At 38.4% G+C, this 22750-nt stretch overlaps 1 protein-coding gene and 1 non-coding gene across 2 annotated transcripts in view; one reads left to right on the top strand and one right to left on the bottom strand.

The window, feature by feature from the left end:
* The window catches only part of LOC144629037 (target of rapamycin complex 2 subunit MAPKAP1-like), a 33608-nt gene extending 11155 nt beyond the window's left edge, over positions 1-22453 (top strand). Inside the window, exons 9-19 of the mRNA XM_078487195.1 lie at positions 12460-12536; positions 13252-13318; positions 14276-14334; positions 16159-16223; positions 16757-16863; positions 17838-17945; positions 18401-18468; positions 20678-20732; positions 21173-21252; positions 21529-21673; positions 22318-22453. Coding sequence (XP_078343321.1) covers positions 12460-12536; positions 13252-13318; positions 14276-14334; positions 16159-16223; positions 16757-16863; positions 17838-17945; positions 18401-18468; positions 20678-20732; positions 21173-21252; positions 21529-21673; positions 22318-22433 — 947 coding nt within the window. The 3' untranslated portion in view covers positions 22434-22453. The remainder of the gene's footprint in view (positions 1-12459; positions 12537-13251; positions 13319-14275; positions 14335-16158; positions 16224-16756; positions 16864-17837; positions 17946-18400; positions 18469-20677; positions 20733-21172; positions 21253-21528; positions 21674-22317) is intronic.
* Positions 16593-16666, bottom strand: Trnag-acc (transfer RNA glycine (anticodon ACC)). Its single transcript has one exon. It is a non-coding gene; the product is annotated as a tRNA-Gly (tRNA).
* Positions 22454-22750: the final 297 nt, after the last annotated feature.

The following is a 22750-nucleotide window of genomic DNA, read 5'->3' as shown; positions in this document are numbered from 1 at the left end:
AGAGGTCACATGACATCTAGCAATGAAACAGCTTCCCGCCAAAAGTCTCTGAGCGCGTGGCAACATTGCAAAATCTATGACTTCAGAGGGTGACAAATCACTTAATTTTTTCCCTCGAATCTCAACGTTTCCCAAGGCTCCGAGATTCGAGGGACACAACTGTTTTCCTCGGGACCAGTCATTAAAAGAGCAGTATTATGAGCACCACTTCGAAAAATAAAAAGTCAAAAGAAATATTTACATTAAAGGAAACCTAAAGATAATGGACTAAAGATACCGTATTTATTCGATTAAGCGCCCTGGGAGCTTATTAAATTTTTGGACCTTGAGAGTGGGCGCTTATTCGCGGTGGGCGCTTATTCGAGGCTGGGCGCTTATTAAATTTTCACCATTTTTTAGCAAGAAGTACGTTTATTTTGCAAGAAAACAATATATAATAACAAAGCGTGAAGATGTACCAAAGCTGAATTTTAACTGTTCATTGAAAGTTTCTTTAAAATATTAAGAAAACTCGGTCTTCTGGTTAGTCACTCAGTAGTACTTAGTCAACTTCTATTATCATTAGTTAAATAGTCAATACTCCTCTTGTGCCCTCTTTTAGAGGGGTGGGGGTGGGCGCTTATTCGAGGCTGGGCGCTTATTAACTTTTTCTACTCACAGGGTGGGCGCTTATTCGAGGTGGGCGCTTATTCGAGGTTGGGCGCTAAATCGAATAAATACGGTAATGGACTTGTTAGACCACATCTTTCACTTTTATTCATATTTGTATCTTATTATTTAGCGTTTACATTTACCGCCCACATTCTTTCGCTTTTCTCACGTTTTATTTTACATCTGTATATAAGCCTCGCGCGGAATATTTCTTATTATCCCTGATGATGCCGTAGATCGGCGAAAGCTTGGATCTTAAAACTTTTTAAAACTTTTTAACACAGTAGTGTAAGGCCTCAGTTGAACTTTTAACATTTATAATGGACTAGCTTTGTTAAAAGTGACTATAACAGTCCACTAAAGTAACAAAAATAATATTATCATGAGTTATACAGGTATGAGATTTCAATCAAAAATTGAAAACGTCTGGCAGACGTTTTTAAACTCTGCCCAAGTATCTGGGTCGCCCACTACCTCTCGGACAAGTTACTTCATTGGATCTTAAAACAATAAATCATTCAAGAGCATGTTAAATAATATTACCAAGAAAATGTTAATTGTGTCTTAATTAAAAACGCGAAATTAAAGTGATTCAAAATACAAAATTTTCGCGAAATTTAACTGTCGCGAAATATGCGCACCTCAAAATCGCGAAGTTAACGTGTCGCGAAAATTTTATGTTATAAGGTATGTTCACCTTGTTGTTCTAGGCGCATCATGTGAATGAGCGACGCTATTTAATCATTTTTTTATAATTAGCTCTGTTTTGGCTACAAATGCATCAAAATCCCCCCCCCCCCCCCTCCCCCATGATACTGCCCCTTTAATTAAAGGGACTGTGTCGCGACTGAGTGTAGTTTATTTTAATGTGTTTTGCTAAATACTCGCCATGAAACTCAATGTTTGCAAAGAAATTACTTCTATGGATCTTAAGAACAAAACCATAGTTTCATTGCAACCAAATTTGTCTCCCGGGCGTTATAATTTAAAGTTACTTGCAAACGAGATTATTTTTGAAAACTGTTCAGCCCAACAATATTTCAAAAAAAAAAACCCATATCGCAATCCATTTTAATCTTCGTCACTTTTGGCTATCCGTACCTTCTTTTGTATTTGCTGTGTAATTGAGATATTCCTTCACAGTTTTAAGAGGTTATTTTTATATTACATCGAATTTAATGGCCCTTTCCCAGGCCTAAATTTGGCTAAAATCCTTGACACAGTCCCTTTAAGTGTTAAATGACCGCAGCAAGAGGTTTCACGGTAACTTTAGGGGCCTATAAGGCTATCGGTCTGAAAAAAGACGGGAACGGTAACTGTATTTGATACGCAAATAGCTTTTCTTTCTGAGTTATTTACTTGATAATCTAGAAACCGGTTACTATAACGGATGTGTGAGTTGCTCCTTCCGTTTAACAGTATTAGTTCCTCTTAACAAAATGACGCAAAGAATTAAGTGGTGATCTCATTAAATACTTTAAAAATGACCCTACCTAATATTTACAATATACTGTATTACTAAACTCACAATACTTTGTTATACTTTAAAAAATCACCCGTAGCTAATATTTACAAAGATTGCAGCAATTACTGTAATTGTTAGAGCGGTTTTCACTGAGTGTCGAAAGTAATTCGCGTTTGTATTGGTTTTGCATAACTACGCTTTGTGATTGGTTTAAAACCCTCGCGCCACATTCTCAGCCAATCGGAAGTAAAACCAAAACCAATCGTGACTCGCTCGCGCACATTTTCCCGCGCTACGTGCCGGCTGCATGTATTTGCTTCGAGTTTTGATTGCTTTACTGGGTTGTCTGTGTCCTTTGTGATTGGCTAGAGTGATTACTTTGGTTTTACGACACTCAATTGAAAACTGCTCTAATGTAGTCTGTAGTTTTCTAATTTTGGTATTAAAACTAGCTAGTGAGGCGAATCTTTCAGATCTTTGTTTAGTTTTGACCATAAGAATGGTCCAACATATCTAATAGCTGCCTCGTACCCAGACGCCTCTCTCTTCGCGCTCGTCACCAGTCACTCGCGCTTCGCGCTCGCTTTGTTCTCGCTTTGTCGGAGAAAGAAAATCGAGGCGCCTGAAGAGGAGGCTGATCTAATAGTGTTTGCCGTAGCGTGTAGTATTAAAACGTGGTAGTAAAAAGTCACTATAGAGTTCTGTACTGTACCATGGTGACCCTTGACCTAGCTACGAATCGATCGAAAACATCCGCATACAGTCGCGTCCAGCGTTATTTCGTTCGTAGAAGACTGAAGACGTTTTGCGAGAAACTCAAAGTTTGGATCTAAAACCACGTACTATTTAAGTCTAAGCAATCACCAGTGAAATACAACAAAGGTTTTAAACGAACAAAAGTGAAGACAATATCCAAAATGGCGTCGGCTTGAGCTTCGCGTGACTTTGTTTAGAACCAAGAATTTGGTTGTCATGACACCGTGACGTCACACTTTAGTACTCTAAATTGAAGCAAGTGTAGAGACTCTACCGACGAAAAGAGCGGAAACGCTTATTGGCGCAATACCGTTCTTGACCTTATACATGAGCGTTGCTATGTCGTGCAAGCGGCGTAGGCAGATTGGCAAAGTTCTTCATATGTTTCAGAGTGGGATCTATTTAACAAATAGATTCTATATTTTGCCGTGCGTCTGTTCAGTTATAGATCACAGATGACATACATACATACATACATACATACTTTATTTAACGTGGAAAAAAGTACACACTTAGCTGTTAGCTAGTTTACAGGTGCTCCACGATTAAAAGTTTAGTATGACGTCAAAATGTGGTATGAACACTCGTTTGCAAGTAACTTTATTCCGATTTGGAAAGTTGTTTAAATCTGTAAGCATTAACCTAAGTGTTCAACCGCCATTCATTTTTCCCATGTCGTCTTCAACGGTACAACATCGGTCAAACACTTTCATACAGATTTCGATGTTCCCTCGAATAATTCACTGTCTTCTTCAAGCTTGTTTCGCCCAGTTAAATGCTTCGAAAGGAAAACGATGCTTGGCGTATTATTTCTCACTGTAGATTTGTAATTAGCTGAACATTTTTTGCTTTGTTGTGGCCCCGCGAGTTTGAAAAACTTTACCGACAACTCTGATTTGGACTATGAACTCTGATCACGCGCGCAAGTCACACCACCGCGTGACGTCATCTATGTGTCTGTACTCTAATAGATCATAAGTAAGAACCAATCAAAATGCGCGTAGAATTCAGGTTATAATATGTTAAAAATAACCTGAGACTGACAGCACAAAAGACACGAACTAAACCTATAATCTAAGAATATTCACAAGAATTTTCAGCCCAACATCGGCAGAAAAATAAAAAAAAGAATATTGAAGTAGAATAAGATATTCGCGTCCAGACGCGTCCGTCTGTATGGCCGTTTACAATGGCTCGCCTATCGGCTCGCCATTGTAAACGCCCATACAGATCTCCCGCTCATATTTTATCTACTACATAAAGATTTTCAGCCTCATAAATACCCGCGGGCCACCTTAAAACAAGAGAAATTAAAATCTTGATCATCTTTTAATCCTGGGTTAGCGTTAATCGTCTTTCGAACAACCCGGCCCAGATATGAGAAACTCGTAATCTCACAGTGGTGAATAAATCAACGTGGGAAGATTTTTGCGCGGACGTACTTTAGAAGGGCCACTAGTTATTGAAATGCCTCTCAATGCCTCTCAGTAATGTTTTGTTCTTCAATATCAGAATAAACTGTTCTTCGTCAATATATATTATTGAAAATAAATATGCATTGTTGAAAATAAATATAACTTGTTGAATATAAATATAACTTGTTGAACAAGCAATACGGCTAGTTGGAAGAAACAGTCACGAATACGGAATATATTTTCTCCCAACGCCATCAATATAATGTGGTATTGCCGTTTCAAAATCACAATTAGTTTTGTATCGCGATGCAACTATTGATTTTGAGAAAACTAAGCGGATAATGAACATAATATTGTCGTTGATTAAGATTTAAATTCTTACTACTCGCGAAGAGTTGAGCACGAATACTGAACACGCAATAACATTTTTAGCTTCGCAGAACGTTACTTGAATTTTGACTTTCGCCGTACATTTTTTCACAGAAACGAAACGAAATTCGTACAGTGTACCCAAGTGACGTTTTCTAAAGTGCTGAGCAACGACAAAACAGAAGAGCTTGACCAAAATTAACTTTATTTATTGCGTTCGACGGTAGGAGAACGCATCCTAATCTTGCGGTGGCCTGTGGCCCCGTGATTGTCCTGTGAACGCACAAGCGAAAGTGGTTCTATGTGTGGTATTATGTATGTCGGTATGTGGCAAGTTGGCTTCGATCTCATGTGATTAGACATTAGAAAGCAATTAATTGCGTCACAGCAACGTCAACAAAGACAGCGCGCGCAAAAACAATTCATGAAGCCGAAAACGCTAGTCTGTAAACAATTTTTTTGTTCGACGGTAGGAAAACAAATCCTAATCTTGTGGTGGCGTGTGGTCCCGTGGCTGTCCAGTGAAAGTCGTTTTATGTGTCGTTCTATGTATCTTGGTATGTGGCAGGTTGGCTAATTAATGACGTCGCAGTTTTTTTTGCGAGAGACCCTGGGAGCGAGGTTGATTCGTTCTAACGATCTTCTTCGGTTTGCGTTTGCGAGTTTGCCCTGTAAGTTGTACTGAAAAATAAACGTTTCGGCCGTCCTCCTTTTAACATTAGTAAAAAAATTGCTGTGCTGCCTCGTGCACTGTTGGATTGAGATTGTTTCTCTGATAGTTTCAAGTGATGTTGGATGCGCGATTTATGTTGCACACGCTGTCGTTTTAAATTTGTATGACGATATAAACAGTCGTGTAACTCGGATTACGTTTGCTAGCCTTATCTTGGGTACCTATCTTGGGTCGAACGCACTCCCCTAATCTCTGATTATTACTAGTTATAAACCTAAACTTGTTCTGAAAAACAAGATTACGCGAGCAAGCGCGCGCTGTGAATTACTAACTGATTGTTTGCAAGCAATTCAAATCAATTACCTGCTTTTCTTTGTCTTAAACAAGCTCTCTATTACATCAAATAACTCGTAGAGATAAATTAGTGTACAATAAAAGTTGTTTGCACTTTGCAAACGGCAAGCAAGAAAAAATTACCGCCGATATATTGCAGAACCCCTTTGAATTTCAATGCGTGCGTGAGCGGAAACCAATTCATTGCGACGACGTCAATGCCATTTTAGAACCAACTACAAGCCTGACAAGTGAGACGGCAAAACCACGAAATATTGGCGGCTCGAGGATTGCGATATGTAGAATTATGCAATATTCGGAAAGGGCGGTATAATTTTATGTTACCTGTTGCTCGTCCATTTTCAACGACGCACGTGTACGGTAAGGTCCAACCACCAAAAGTCATTGCTATGAAAAATAACGGCCTTGTATTTACCTATGGATCAAACATCAGCGAACGGAGAATAAAAGAACGTGGCGTAAGGCCTCTCAGCCGGGAAAGTGCAGTGCTTGGAGGGTTTCGCCTAGCTTTTAGCGTTCTGTGGAGAGATGGGTATGCCTGCACTACTATTCTACCAGACGAAGGTTCAAAAGTTCACGGAGCTCTGTACTCGTGCAGTAAAGAAGACTTCGAAATTTTGGATCGCGACCTTGTCAAGAACGGCAAATATGAGCAAGTTGGCGTTAAAGTTCTAAAGAAAAGCGGCGAAGAAGTGAATGCAGTGGTGTACGTGGCGAGGAAAGAGCATGTTCAAGAAGGGCTGAAACCAAGTGTGAAATATCTGGATATAATGATCGAAGCATTAGATGTCATTCCCCAAGAATACGCAGACAAGTTAAGAAGCCTCAAAGTTGGAATTGTAGAAGCCTGAAATTTACTTTCTCCGCAAGGTGCATTTTAAATGGATTAGTTATAAGGGTTAGTGTGTATGTGACTATTTGTTGCCGGTAACGAAAAACTGACTTGGGAAAAGTAATGATAAACTGAACGCAAATATCATAGTTTTTTATAGTCCAGGTTTAGGACGTTTAGTTTAAGATCCAATTAATTTTAAATATAAGTAGCGTTTATGTAAGCAACAATAGTATTGTTTTTGTAACGTAGTGTATGTAGTGTAAGCAATGGTAGAATCGTCTTTGTAAGATAGCTTATCTAGTGTCAGTAATTGAATTGTAATGTTGTGTGCAAGTGTACAGGAACAGTAATAAAGAACAAAAAAAATCCGTTGGCTCACAAGTTCGCGATGTTATCAATTGACTCGATGCTCGGGGTTGTACTCTAGGTAGTTAGACATGACTTTCTGTAGTTAAGTCTGCCATTTAAACAACGAGCTAAAAAAAAAATTACAAAAACGGCGGAGCAACAGAAAGCGTGGCCAGCCCTAATTAACGTACTTGACCGATTTAATTTTTTTATGATATTGTAATGCGCAATTGAAAAGTTCTTAATTGATAATTGCGCAATATAAGTTAATTATTATTTTATTATTAGGTCGAGAAAATATTTCGGCAACACTTCTGTTGTATTCGTCTTATGACCGCCATCCATGTGTGAAGGAGATAAATAATGGTAATAGGACTGAGTGGAGTCCAATTCGGTCTGTAATCATACGAGTGATTAACAAAATCGGACGACCGCGAAGCGGGAGTCCGATTTGTTTAATCACGAGTATGATTACAGACAGAATTGGATGACACGAAGTCCAGTTACCAATTAATCAAAACTATGACAAAATTTGAGAAACAAATTAAACTAATCTTTGGTTAAATGGTTAAACGCCTTTAAAAATATTGAAAAACATAACAGTTTACTCCACGAAATGCACAACAGCGCGCGCAAAATGACGCGTACTGTCCAATTACACAGGCATGACGCGTACCCTGTCCTATTACACTGTCCAATTACAAGCATCACGCGTACACTGTCCTATTAGTGCTCAAATCGGGCTGCTTATAACCAATCACGTTCGAGAATTTTGTTATAGTTTTGATTATGAAAGAAATTACATGCCTAATTTAATATAAAGTTGCTCTATAAAGTTTCTTGACTGCATGCAAAACAGTCGTACTTTTTACGAATCCACGGGCTCTTCGAACGAAAGATCTGGAACGATTGTTTAGACGGAGAGAGACTGAGGAGAGACTACGAGTGCGAGGCTCGCGACCATTTACGCTTTCGGCGCATAGGGCCTTCCGAGAAACGAATAACGAAAAAAAAATGGCAAGTGTTTTGCAGTGCCGATTTTTAAAATATTTGTATCTCTAGAGCCATTTGATATTGGTATTCAAAATTATCTCAAAATAAACCGGATTGGAAGCAATCTCATGCTCTGCGATACTTCGCATAGTTGTGAATGCATTTTTTTCTCTTCAAAACGAAGGTGTTCACTACAACACAAGCAGACAACAAACACCAACCGACCGCACCGCGCCTCTCAACAAAACCCTGGACTCGCCTTAGTTATTTTCCTGTTATTTTCCTGAAAAAGTTCAACTTTTTCTGACAGTTTATTCTTTTCATTTTTGAACTTGAAAATGGTGTCATGACGACTCCGAAACGTCGTTCGTTATTATCGTTTATTTTTTACTTGCCTATGTATATCAAAACCTTTGCTCATAAGGATACTAAGTGCTTTGTAGAAAAACACGTTTAATAAGTAACATGTTCACAGTGAGGGTAATGTAAATTAAATCGGGAGAAATTGGGAATTGTCGAATAAAAGATAATATACATCCTTGGTAAAATTTTTATTTCATTTTAATCCGGGAAAAGTGGAACTGGAGAAGGCATAGTTCCAGATAAAACAAACATACCCCACGGAGGGTTTTACCAAATGTGTCCCAAAATTGGATACGATATTTTGGTGGAGTTTTTTCTGCCTCGACTTAATCGACCGGCCAATCAAAGCCTATATAAAAGGGATATAGGAATGCTAGTCTACAGCAAGAATTATAAGAATCTATTACCACCACTCAACTCCGCTACAATCTTCTCCAATCTTTACTTCACTGCTCTACTCTACTCTACTCTACCCTACCCTACTCTACTCTACTCTACTCTACTCTACTCTACTCTACTCTACTCTACTCTACTCTACTCTACTCTACTCTACTCTACTCTACTCTACTCTACTCTACTCTACTCTACTCTACTCTACTCTACTCTACTCTACTCTACTCTACTCTACTCTACTCTACTCTACTCTACTCTACTCTACTCTACTCTACTCTACCCTACCCTACCCTACCCTACCCTACCCTACCCTACCCTACCCTACCCTACCCTACCCTACCCTACCCTACCCTACCCTACCCTACCCTACCCTACCCTACCCTACCCTACCCTACCCTACCCTACCCTACCCTACCCTACCCTACCCTACCCTACCCTACTCTACTCTACCCTACCCTACTCTACTCTACTCTACTCTACTCTACTCTACTCTATTCTACTCTACTCCACTCCACTCCACTCCAGTCTGCGTTATACTACTGTACCAAGAGAGGATCCTCTCTTGATTGTACTCCATACCACTCTACTGACTCGACTCTACTCCACTCTACTATACGCTACTTTTCTCGACTATACTCGACTCTAATCTATACTATGGTACTCTACACCACTCGACTCGACTCGACTCAACTCAACATTTATTCGAATGTTTTACTTTTATCTCCTCCACGCTTGTAGTTAACTTCACTCCGCTGCCGGCTGTCCAAACGATGACTTCTACTTGAAGTTTTACTTTATGCAAACTGTGATAGCCTAGTGCGGCAGCAAAAGCTATAGAAAGTGAAAGTGAATAAAGTTATAGGTTTTCTTTAATAACGCTTTTTTGAACTTATTATTATAATAAAAACTTCTTTATTATGAAACGCTTACTCTTTATAGTAGAAGTCTTAGTGTTACAAATAAGCGAGATATTTATCCATGGCAAAAAGTTCGAGATTGAGCAATACAAATCTACCGCTAATAGCCCTTACGAGCGCGTCTGGCCAAGGCGGAAACAAACTCTGAAGGGGAACGTTTTATGAGGCACGTTTTGTGAGGTCCGAATAGGCGTAGAAATCTTCGTACAGCTCTTCGCTTCTACTTTGTACAGTCGCCACAGATAAGTCAGTAGCTCTTGGAAATGCGTATAGCCATAGATTAGTACAGACGTTTTCATTCTAAACTTTTAGCTTGTGAGGCTTTACGTTTTCATTCTTAACTCTTTACTACCAGGGCTCTACGTTTTCATTCTAAACTGTACGTTTCTACGGCTTTACGTTTTCATTCTAAACTGTACGTTTCTACGGCTTTACGTTTTCATTCTAAACTGTACGTTTCTACGGCTCTACGTTTTCATTCTAAACTGTACGTTTCTACGGCTTTACGTTTTCATTCTAAACTGTACGTTTCTACGGCTTTACGTTTTCATTCTAAATTGTACGTTTGTACGGCTTTACGTTTTCATTCTAAACTGTACGTTTCTACGGCTTTACGTTTTCATTCTTAATTGTACGTTTCTACGGCTCTACGTTTTCATTCTAAACTGTACGTTTCTACGGCTTTACGTTTTCATTCTAAACTGTACGTTTCTACGGCTTTACGTTTTCATTCTAAACTGTACGTTTCTACGGCTTTACGTTTTCATTCTAAACTGTGCGCTTCTACGGCTCTACGTTTTCATTCTAAACTGTACACTTCTACGGCCCTACTTTTTCATTTTAAACTGTACGCTTTCACGGCTTTACGTTTATTTTCTAAACTGTACGTCCCTACGGCTTTACGTTTTCATTCTTTACCGTACCCAAATTCGCAAGTAGCCAATCAGAAGCGCGATCTACTGTCCTGATATCCTACGATATCAAGTCACTGACCTGATATGCCACCATATCACGGTCACTTTGAAGTAAAGTAGTGTTACCGAGCGATGAATTGAAAAGAGGTTTTACCAATAAAATAGAACCTCGTAATTTAAATGTAGCTGGTGTTAAGCGATAGTAAAAGGAGAAAAACTTTGTCGCCAAAACTAAACTTGAGCGCGCTCGCTAATTGCGCGATGTTTGCCTACGAGTACTGTAACATTCAGACTGAAACAATGGAGTTGGAATTTCCACATTTTTTGCTAAATTTTGATTTTGAAAATTTAGAGAATGAAACTCCAAACAAACGAGTGGGGAAAAAGGCAGAAGAGGAACTTGATAAAAGTGTTGAAGACCAAAAAGGTATCAACACAAGGAGGTCAAGATCAACACAATTTGCACTACATACCTGGCAAGCATGGCTTCAACAGAGCGTTAAATATAACCGGATTTTTGACTGAATTTGGGTACGGTAAATACCTAATCGTACCTTTTTGGTACGCTTCGGCGGCATATCAGGCTCGTTTGGTCTCGTCATGGGTATTTTGGCTCGACTGCGTCTCGCCAAAATACGAACCATGGCTCGACCAAACTCGCCTGATATGCCGCCGAAGCGTACCAAAAAGGTACGATTAGGTATAAAAATTGTACGTTTCTACGGCTCTACGTTTTCATTCTAAACTGTGCGCTTCTACGGCTCTACGTTTTCATTCTAAACTGTACGCTTTCACGGCTTTACGTTTATTTTCTAAACTGTACGTCCCTACGGCTTTACGTTTTCATTCTAAATTGTACGTTTCTACGGCTCTACGTTTTCATTCTAAACTGTGCGCTTCTACGGCTCTACGTTTTCATTCTAAACTGTACACTTCTACGGCCCTACGTTTTCATTCTAAACTGTACACTTCTACGGCTCTACGTTTTCATTCTAAACTGTACACTTCTACGGCCCTACGTTTTCATTCTAAACTGTACACTTCTACGGCCCTACGTTTTCATTCTAAACTGTACCCTTTCACGGCTTTACGTTTATTTTCTAAACTGTACGTTTCTACGGCTCTACGTTTTCATTCAAACGCTGTACACTGTATGTTCTATGGCTCTACGTTTTCATTCTAAACTGTACGTTTCTACTGCTCTACGTTTTCATTCTAAACTGTACGCTTCTACCACTCTACATTTTCTTTTTAAACTGTACCTTTCTACGGCTTTACGTTTTCATTCACAACTGTACACTTCTACGGCCCTACGTTTTCATTCTAAACTGTACGCTTTCACGGCTTTACGTTTTCATTCTAAACTGTACGCTTCTACGGCTCTACGTTTTCATTCTAAACTGTACGTTTCTAAGGCTTTACGTTTTTATTCTAAACTGTTCGCTTCTACGGCTTTACGTTTTCATTCTAAACTGTACGCTTCTATGGCTCTACGTTTTCGTTCTAAACTGTACGTTTCTACGGCTCTACGTTTTCATTCTAAACTGTACTTTTCTACGGCTTTACGTTTTTATTCTAAACTGTTCGCTTCTACGGCTTTACGTTTTCGTTCTAAACTGTACGTTTCTACGGCTCTACGTTTTCATTCTAAACTGTACGTTCTACGGCTCTACGTTTTCATTCTAAACTTTACGCTTTCACGGCTCCACGTTTTCATTCTAAACTTTACGCTTTCACGGCCCTACGTTTTCATTCTAAACTGTACGCTTTCACCGTTTGAACATTGAAATATTCAATTCAAGAATGGAATATTGAAGCAAGGAATGAAATCAAATTTGCAATAATGGAGTCATTTATCCACCTATGACAGGAACGTTTGAGGTGTTTTGACTGTAATGAGTTTTGACCATTTTATGACGTCATTTCTATGATCTATTAGAATGTACACCATGGAAAAATGTGGTTAATTCATTTAATAAATGATGTTTAATTATGAGCATGTATTGTTTACAGGTACTGCATGTGTCCAAGACTTGATTGGTCTAATCATGTACAAATACACAAACGAAGGCTTGGAGCCAGAGCTAAAGGTATGCCTGGCATGCATGGTTTTTTCTTTTGGATTGGGATTTTCCAGTAGCATCTGGTGTAGAGGGTTCACCAGGTTGGGCGAAGGAGGGGGGCGTAAGGGGGGTCCGAAAACTGCAAAACCGCACAGAAATACGTTACAAAACCGCAAACCGCATCAAATTTTACCAAAACACCGAAACCGCAGTTTCAAATGACCAACAACGGTAGATAAGACTGGATCTGAGCCGAAGATCTGGCCTGGAATGTCATCAAGTCAACGTATCATTGGATAAAACAGTTAAACACATCAAGTATTAACTGGAAGAGGCTGCAATCGGGAAGGGGGGACTCTCATATGAAAGGGCTGGGGATGGTCCTCATCTTGCTTAGGGATGTAAATTATGGTGTTTGGTCTAACTTCAGTGTTCAGGACAAAATGCCATTATGTTTAGCCACCAGGATATTGTTTACGATTGCATGTGAAGAAATAAAAAAAGGCTCTCAAAAGGTGTTAGTATTCTTGCCCATCAGGCATAAAAACGGTATAATTTTAAATGGTCAAAACAGCTTGGGCCAAACCAAGATTGGTCTTTGTTAGGGGTTTAATTCAAATTTTTCAACAAGCATTATGTTCCCTTTTAATGGGGTCCTCTCTGGGTCTTCACTCGACAGACGACAATAATTGTTAATACCAGTTTTCTAAATAAGGCACTTGTTCCTGCTACTTCATTTTAGAATGACGTCAAATCTTTCTGTTTACAAATGGCCGAGGATGACGGAGAGGTGGACACTGACTTTCCAGGTACTCAAAAAAAATCTCTACTATGACCAAATTTCTACCCCTTGCATAGAGAATTTTTTTTTTTCTATTATTATTATTATCATTGCAAAACACAGGAAAAAAAAAGAAACAACTTACAGTTCAACTACTTACATTGCTTACGGGACAATTACCTACATCACTTTACTGGATAATTACTTACAATACAATTACTTACATTACTTACACTACAATAAGTTACATTGTATTAATTAATTAATTAATTAATTAAAAAGATAACTTACTACTAGCTTACATACAATACACATTACTTACAATACTAACAAGTGCAACACTTGTTAAGGTTGACCTATACAATCATTTCCGTACACAGTGTTAGCCTTAGGGTTTTCTTCATTTTTTCTTTTTTTCACAGTTGCTTTTTGGTAAATACGTTTTATTTTAATGATCACCACTTAAGATTATCATTTGATGCTGCTCCAGTTTTGAGGCTATTGTAACATGCCAGAAAGACAGAGAAATGTTTCATTTCGGGGGATAAGTTGCGTGTCATACAGGACCATATATAATATCTCGCCACAAGAAAATTAAAATTAAGTTTCTGTTTATTCTTTGATGTGTCTGGCCTTAGGCTTAAAACTATATTTAAAGAAAGGTTCACCGTTGTATGTTCTCAATGCAAGATAGAGAATTCTACAAAAGATTCAAAATCATGTCATTTCCATTTTAAAATATCTGTATTAGTTCTGGAGATATAAAAGCTTTAATTGTTTTTTAAAATATGCAAATTAGGGGACTGATGATGTCATATGCTCGATCAACCCAATTTTATATCAAGTATATAAATAGAGCTATCTCGGTCAATTTGCTGCAGAGACCATTGAAACTTGGTAGGCTAATAGTTATATAGGTGACATATTGCTGACCATGGTTAACTTGTAATGAGTTTTTTTTTTTAATTCTTTTTTCAATCTCTAGCTTTGGAAAACAAGGAACCAATCACTAAATTTCACTTTACACATCTGGCTTTAGTTCAGGTAAGACAGTGATCAAGAAGTTGATTACTTTTCTACCAGTTGTTGGAAGTGCTACAAAATGTACCCAGCAACCCTCATACTATGTGAACATCTGTTTTTTCTAATGTCTGCTCCCAGATTTAGCCTTTAGGGGAAAGTGCCAATTGAAAAATGATGGGAAAACCTGGCTTCACAGGGCAGCTGCAAAGACCATTTCCACAACAGATCCAGGTTTTAGAAGGGGATTAGTAAAGTCTGCATTTGAGCTTAGTGGCCCATCAGGCCAGTGCTTATCCCGGTTTCCGTAGCATGAAGTGACTTCACCTTAACTTATCCTCCTCATGCCTTATGGCACATACATGTAGGGCCTTAGAATGAAGTGACTAGACTAAGGATTTTTCTACACCTCTCAGGATGGGATGCTAGTCCATTCAGGGACCGCGCAGGAAGAATTTGAGTGGGGGGCTAAAACTGGAACGCCGAAGCGTGAGCAGCCAACTAGGGGGGGGGGGGGGTTCTTGGGGTGTGCTCCCTCGGGAAAAAAATTGGATTTTAATTTCTCTTAGAGACCAGAAAATGCATTTGAAATTGGAAAATTCCTTAAAACGATAAAACGTTGCGATAAAGAGATGTTGCTCCACAAAACGTTCGATATAACTACTCACTGACCCTTTAAACCTTACATCGTGACACGAACCCTTTTTCATCATGTTAAAGTACCGGCTGAAATGTTACGAAGCATAAAAGACAATTTCACTTTCATTGTTACAAAATGAATTAACTTTAGCATAGGCTCGAAAATAAACAGTATTGTCTTATAAACTTAACCCATTTGTTCGGATCGAAACTGAGCAATGATAAAACAAGCTTTTTTATGAGAAGTCCACTCGCCCTTGTAAAGCCACTTTTTAATAAAGTGCATGATCCTGTAGTAGCCTATCATTTTTTTTTATTATAACTGAAAACCTTTAAGACAATTGTCCGCATTCACTTGTTTTTTATGTATCGAATTTGAAGGCGAGTCTAGTTTAGTAATAGTAACTGCTATTACTTACGCCCTTCACAATAAAAAATCAATAATATGGCGTCCAGAAACGAAACATTATCAGTAATTTTTTACGTTTGTTTTTAATTCGTTATAATTTTTTCACGTTACTGTCAAAAAGTGGGGGGGCTAAAGCCCCCCTAGCCCCCTCCCTCTCCGCGGTCCCTGCCATTGCAGGGTTACCCACCACCCTCTGGTCTCTCCCAAGGGGGATTGTTAAGGACCTAATACCCTAGCAGTACTCAACGATAAAAGACAATTACCCAATATTGCAAGAATTAATTTTGAATCAACATTACTACACGAATGAAGAAGCGTTCTCAAGTAGAATACTCGGAAAAAGATTTTCCGAGTTCCCCCAACGGGAGTCGAACCCATGACCTTCCAGAATACCGATTGGACGCTCTAACCACTGAGCTATGGGAGACTCGTAGTCGTAGTGAGCGAGGTCATATACTAGGTTCTTATGTGTGACACATGTCCTGCCATATCTGCAAGGCTCAATATGTCGAAATAATAAATGTGGATTAAACTTAACAATATTACTACAGTCAATAACTGGGAATATTGCTAATTTCATTAGTGACATCCAGATGTTTGTTATCCAGGGTTATATAGGTGTTTGTTACATTGGTTTTGCTGTCTTTGGATTTAATAATGATGATGAGGAGGAGGAGGTGGAGGAGGAGGAGGGCGAGGATGATAACAATAATCTCTAGAAAATCTAGGACTTCTGGCACACCGGTTTTTTTTAGTTGTGTTATTATAATCATGATTTTTTTTATCATTGTGACTCCTAGAAAGATGCAAGTCCAGCTAAACCTGCTTCCTCGAAACCTGCACCTGCAGGGGTCATAGTAACAGTGTAAGCAAACTCACCTATTATATTTTGTGTTTCTTTTTGTTTACTGTTTTATTATTGCCTCCCCAAGCTTACCAAATGTTATAAAAAGCAATGTCATGACATTGTGAGTCATTTTTCTGAACATTTTCAAATTGAAGGAAATCTCAAAATAATAGTTTTCTTACAAAGAAAAACAGCAAAGGAGTTATAATAATGTGAAAATAACCTTGTAGGAAGGATGGTGTCAACTGAAAAATATTAACTAAAGATGGATAACGAATGACCTACATTGTAATTGAAAGTGAAGTAAATAGTGAATACTTTGTTTACCCTCGGATTGTAGAGTATTACTATTACTATTATTATTAGTTATTTTAAGACCCTGAGTGTTGGTCCGGTCTGGGACTCGAACCCGAGACCTCCCGCACGGTAGTCCGGCGCTCTACCAACTGAGCTAACCGGTCGGCGGCTAGCTCAAAATTGCAAGTTTTTTCAAGAAGCATAGTCTGTGACATAGCTCCTCTAAGCCCTGTTTGTTTGTTCTTTGTTTTTAGCCATGAACCCCTACACGGCTTTTCACGGGTAAAAGTAGACAGCATGAAAGCTGAGATGAAAAAAGTGTTTGAAAAAATGGTCAAGAAAAGACGCTTAATAAGAACAGGTTAGTTATCATCAATGAAAGTACTTGTGCAGTGTTTCAAGTAAAGTATTGATAGGTTTGGCAGATAAAAGATCGTAGGGATTTTAGGCTAGACTTGAACATTGCTAAAAACAACTTCAATTCACAAAAAAGGTTGAAATAAGTTGAGCTTTGCTGGTTTCATTGTTCTGACAAACAAAAGAAACCAAACAAAAGGTTTCTTTTGTTTGTTTGTTTCTTCATAAAAAAAAACTTCTTGATGCCGCCAGAAAAAAAACTGAGTTTTTTTCATACATTATATGTCAAAAACGAAGGGAAAACCAGCAAAAAATACAGGACAACGTTTAACACACAAAACAAACCTGCATGCAAAATTTGGAGTTGTTTTGGCAATGTTCAATTTCAGCCGAAAATCGCTACCACCCTTTTATCACCAAACCTTTGACAATTGCAATGTATCAAACAGAAGAGAGTTTATCCCCTTTTAAAAAATGGAGAAGAGAGTTGAAAATAAAATGACGAACTTTGAGGTGCTGATGTTTGGAAATGTGATGAAACACTTTCTCGAGTGTTTGAAATATCTTCCCAATCAAAATTAAAATTACTGAGCTAAACTTCACAGGGAAATAAAATTATTGTAAAAATTTATACATGCTTATTAGAATCACATATTCAAACCACCGTCATGGTTCTGATTTCCTTTTGTTTTAACTTGATAAATTGCTTTCTTTTCCCCGTTGCTTATGTCTGGGTTTTATGTCACAATTCCCAGTCTCCCTTCAACCCATTCACAGGGCAGACAAATCTGGACTTAACAAATTCATCAAAAATTCCGGATTTAACCAAAAAAACCTTTTTGTGCCATTTATTTAAGCAAAGGAAATTTAGGGGTTTATAGGTTAATACGTTTGAGAACAATTCTGAATCTCCCTAGTTTGTGGTTACTAATTATTTTATCTTGCGGTTGAAACTTCTGTTTTTACCTAATTTGTTAGCCAATGAATATGTTTTGGAAAAGTTGTCAGAGCCTGGTGTTCCCATTAACCTTGACTCAAGCTTAGAAAGTATGGGGACCATGGAATTCTGTCTCGTCAGATTTGGACGTAAGTACTTCATTTGACTGCCCTATACATTCTCCTTTATGAAATCTGAGCGATGTTCTTACAACTTGCAAAGAAATCGTCGGAGTAATAGTCAGCCGATGCCTCTAAGATGCATGAACAGATACTCTCATTCTGAACTTGCCTAAACAATAACAACAACATGGTGGCCAGTGGGTTGAGTTTGGTTACTTTTTTAGCAGTAAAAGAGGTTTTCTAAGTTGTGTGTCTCTGGAAAGGTTCTTGTTGTCAACATGTGTTGTTTGTTATCCAAGCAAAAAAAAAAACAGTGCTGGTTATGTGGCATTGTAAATATTTACCACTATCCACTGACACTGAGGTGAATAGTTGTTAACATAGTCTTGGCCAGCTGCAGTTTTAACAATTATAACTAATGAATTCCCTCTCTGGTGAAGTTTGAACTAATTGAATGCACTTTCAATTGACTTGTTTTATAGAAACACCCCCTGATCCTAAAGAGGGAGACAGTAAACAATACAACTTTTATGATTATTACCAATACAGGGTAAGTCATGTACCAGAATCTTAAGGTCGGAACACACTAGGCGACAAGTCTGTGCAACATGTCGTGACGAAAAGTTGCTGCGACATGTGGCCTCGTGTGACATGGTGCATTCTTGCGACAATCTATGTCGCTGCGACAGAATTTTGCCACTGCGATGTGTCGCACGAACTCAAACCAGTTTGAATTCGTGTGACACTCCGCAGTGACAAAATAAGGATAGCAGCGTTGTCGCAGCCTGTGTACACGTCTGCGACAAATCGCTGTGACAAAATATAAATTAACCAATGAGAGAGCGTCATGTATTTTTGCCATATTGAATTGGAAAACTAGTTACATTCCCCTCTTCAAAATTCGCTGTGTGTGCAACGAACAAGTGCCTTGTCACAGCAACTTCTTTTGTTGTAGTACACACGGAGCGACTTGCAGAGACCTGTCGCTGTGACTTGTCGCCTAGTGTGTCCCGACCTTAGGGCGTTAGTTTGAATAGAGAAGCATGCAAGGTTTAAAAATAGAATGCAATTGATTATTCACCTCATGAGGCTCAGACAACATCAGCGTGATCTGAGAGAAATAGAGGCAATCTAGGCGAAGCTATCTTTCAAAAAAAGTGATTTGAAACACCGGCTGTTTAAGAAAGTGTTTTAGGAAAATTGTCCACCATTCCGGTTTGTTTATCTCAATTTTGTCTGGTCATGACGTCACTCGCGTCCTTCGCTATTGGATCTCTATAAACGAAGGGTAATGTTGCAGAAAGGGCAAAATAGCAGCAGGTACACACATAAGAGAATGTAGCAGCGACATCTTGCAAGGACAAAATGACAACATGTACACACGCAAGAAGATGTTGCAGCGACATGTGGCAGGGTGGGGGGGGGGGGGGTAGAAGACCTTTTATGGTAAACTTTATGTTACTAATATAAAAGTGTACAGTGGTACCTATCGGTAGAAATGCCAACGAGTACAACGGGGGAGAAGAAGGGAGGATAATTGTAAATGTTTGGCTGAGAGTACACTTTATGATTTTAGTCGATCAATAAACATTGCGCGTTTTCTTTGAAAATCTTGAATGTTTCTGGAATAAAATGCGATTTTGTGAAGGCTAAATGAGGAAAAAGTTCTGAAATAATACCAAAGTAGTGAATATTTAGTGAGAAATCATGTAAACGCCATGCTTTTTGAGAGTTTCAAGCCATTGTTGTTCAATGCCGTCTATTTTGGAAAGGTTTCTGCTGTTTTAAAGTCCTAAAGGTCTTAATCAAAGTTGCTATGACCCACTGAACTCGGAAAATACATTACGAAACAAAAAGCAAACTTTTACAAAGATTTGCCAAAACAAATCATTTCAAACTTTCCACACTGCAGTTAAATCCACCCAACACGTAAGTATCCAACAAATTTGAGGTTCCATCTTTGTGGCCAAAGATGGAACACGCGTTCATCACGCGCAATGCGTGACGTCTCAAATGTCACGTTAAATTGTTGTTGTTGAGACAGCTTTTTAGGAAAATCAAGGCCCGGTTGTAGAAAAGAAAGCTAGACAATCCAGTAAAAAGGAAATATAGGGCATTTATTTTATAAATTCGAGAAACGAAAAAAAAAATCTAAATAGCTCTCTCCTGATCGATAAAATCCACGACACCAAATCTGTTTCCGTGTTGTTTTCATAGCCAGACCTAACTTAATTACGCATGCAAATTTGTATGACTTCGAAATTTTCGAAGCTTTGGAAATTTTGAAGCTTTGTAATCCATTTCTGGCCTTCGTCTTAAATGAAATTAAATTCTAAACAAAGTTTAATTCAAGTTTCTTTCGTATTTAAATCTCTAGTTCGGGAATTTTGGCTTTTTGAGTCTTTTGCGAACAGATTTGAAACCTCTTTGTATCTGAAGACGCATCTTGTCTGGGAATTTTACTTGCCAATGCATCATGCACGTGCTAAACAAATTAGTGGTGCACTGATTGGCCAAACTACAACAAAGTGTGCACGTGCTGAACAGATTCTGCTGAAACATCAGAAATTGCTAAAATGGTCAAAAAAATATCACTGACGGAACCGGATTACGCGAAAATCGAGCTGAAAGATCTGAGATTTTTTCTGCATATCCCTTGAACTACGCACGGCTCTATATCCTGCCGCCGAGACAGGCTCGCGTTTTCGCTCGCCTGTCTCGTTGGCAATAACAAATGTACTTTCAATTTAAATTTTTAGTCCTACCGTGTCAGTATGTTGCAGAAGCTGAGAACAGTAACAGAGATACAGCTTGGTATGTTAAATGTTGTGAAATATTGCAGGATCATTATTTTAACAACAGTTACTATATATCTCACAATTGAACCTAAACCAAAGTAATCGCTATGGACAATTAAAAAGGTCAAAGACAATCCAGTGAACCAATCAAAATGTGAAGAAAGTACATGAAGCCACCACAAAGAGTGGGAAACCATGTGCGAGCAAGTCACGATTGGTTTTGGTTTTACTATCTGATGGTTGTATAGGTGGCAGGAGATATTAAAACCAATCAGTGAGAAGAACCAAAGCAATTTTGGAAATATTGTTACTTTTTTGTCCTTTTTGTTGCTCATTTGAGCACATGGCCCTTCCCCTGTCTTTGTGTCAAATCCTTAGAGTTATGATAACGATCTATCAATGACAATTTTGTTATATACTATTAGTTTTCACTGCTTTCCATTTTATCTTAACCAGGAGTTTCTCATGAGAAAATAGAAATTGACCCAGTAGGACAACCAAAGTCTGCAAAAAAGTTCTGGGGAAAGCTAAAATTTGTAAGTATTGTAAAAAAAAACACAATAATGTATAGTGTCCATTCTGTGACTATGGCCTCAAGTGTCCTCCGAGGCGCAAAGAGGTTATTATAAATAAGTAGGTACACTGTGACTGGGTAGTCTTACAACAGCAATGAAATGAATTCCTTTAATAAACCACGATAAAAACAGTCTGCAGCACTGGGAGCACCAGCATAGCTGGTGGGGCCATGGAAACAACAACATTACAACGTTGTTCCACTTAAATCAAGCACTCATAGAATGCATTATTTGCAGACCTCTGTAGACATGGAGAATGTTGTTGATTGTAACTTGATGGAGGAAAAGAGCAATGGAAAGGCTGTCTTCAGAATAATCTACTTCAGTCACAATGCCCATGAATTCAAACACTACGACTTTGAAACAGAATCACCTAAAGCAGGTGAGTCTGTAGAATTCAATTTTTTTTTAATGAATGAAATGATCCTCGCAGTGTACTGTAAGCAATTTGAGCAATTGCATTTTAATTTTAGCCTGATTTTTTTCATTCATTTCATCATTTATCCGCAGTCACATAATGTCTTTCATATATTCACTTTGTCATCCACTCCACATGCGGGACCAGGGCTTGAGACTAACTTTTTAACACACTGGTTTACTGGCTAGTGACATGTCAGATTTTACTAGCCAAAAGTAATTTTTCACTAGTCAGGTATATTGATTTCTATCAAGAACAGTTGACTTTTCCGAGTTTTTCACTAGCCAAATGGCTAGTAGGAATGCTAAACCTGGTAGCCAAAACCTAAATTTTAGTAGCCTTTGGCTACCGTTAGTCTCAAGCCCTGGGGACATAAAGGACCCTGTGTGGCACCTGTGTAGCCAATCATATTGCAGGATTACCAATAGACGGTCTGTGTGGTTATGCTAACAGCCATAAGATTCCTTTAGTGTGCAGTGGCAGAAGGTCCACTACAAAATAGCGGGTGGGAGGGGGGGGCATGGATATAAAATAGCATTGCCCTCATCAGCTATCACCTCAGAAATCTTAAGCTTATAAGGTAATTGTCAATTTTGAATTCTTTGCAGGAGAAATTGTAAAGAAGGTGACTCACATCATCAAGTCCAACACAAGCAGCCGGAGATCAGAATATCAGTCTTTAAAAGAGAAAAAATCCGAGAAAAGAAGATCCTTAAGATCATAGTCACCTCATCAATGTATGTAGGGCACTCCTCTATTTTTTTCTCCAAAGCTACAAAAAAAATTGATTAAAAAGTTAGTCTCCATACAAAATGGCACACATCTCTTGTAATTTCCTTTAGTGTTTTTTTTAATAGCTTTTTTTATTTAATACTTCAATTTTATTATTACAATTTTTTAATACTAAGAATACAACAGTTACCCTGATTACAAAAAAATGCAAACGCGTTTGGTGAATCAACATTTTCTTCTATGTCTTCTTCATCTCCACCTTCATTCTCTGTCTCATATTTGCTGATGAAGGATCTACACATGCGTTTC

Source organism: Oculina patagonica, chromosome 10 (genome assembly GCF_052425735.1).
Source record: "Oculina patagonica isolate OP01 chromosome 10, crgOcupat, whole genome shotgun sequence".
NCBI lineage: Eukaryota > Metazoa > Cnidaria > Anthozoa > Scleractinia > Oculinidae > Oculina > Oculina patagonica.
This window is presented reverse-complemented; position numbering and strand designations above follow the sequence as displayed.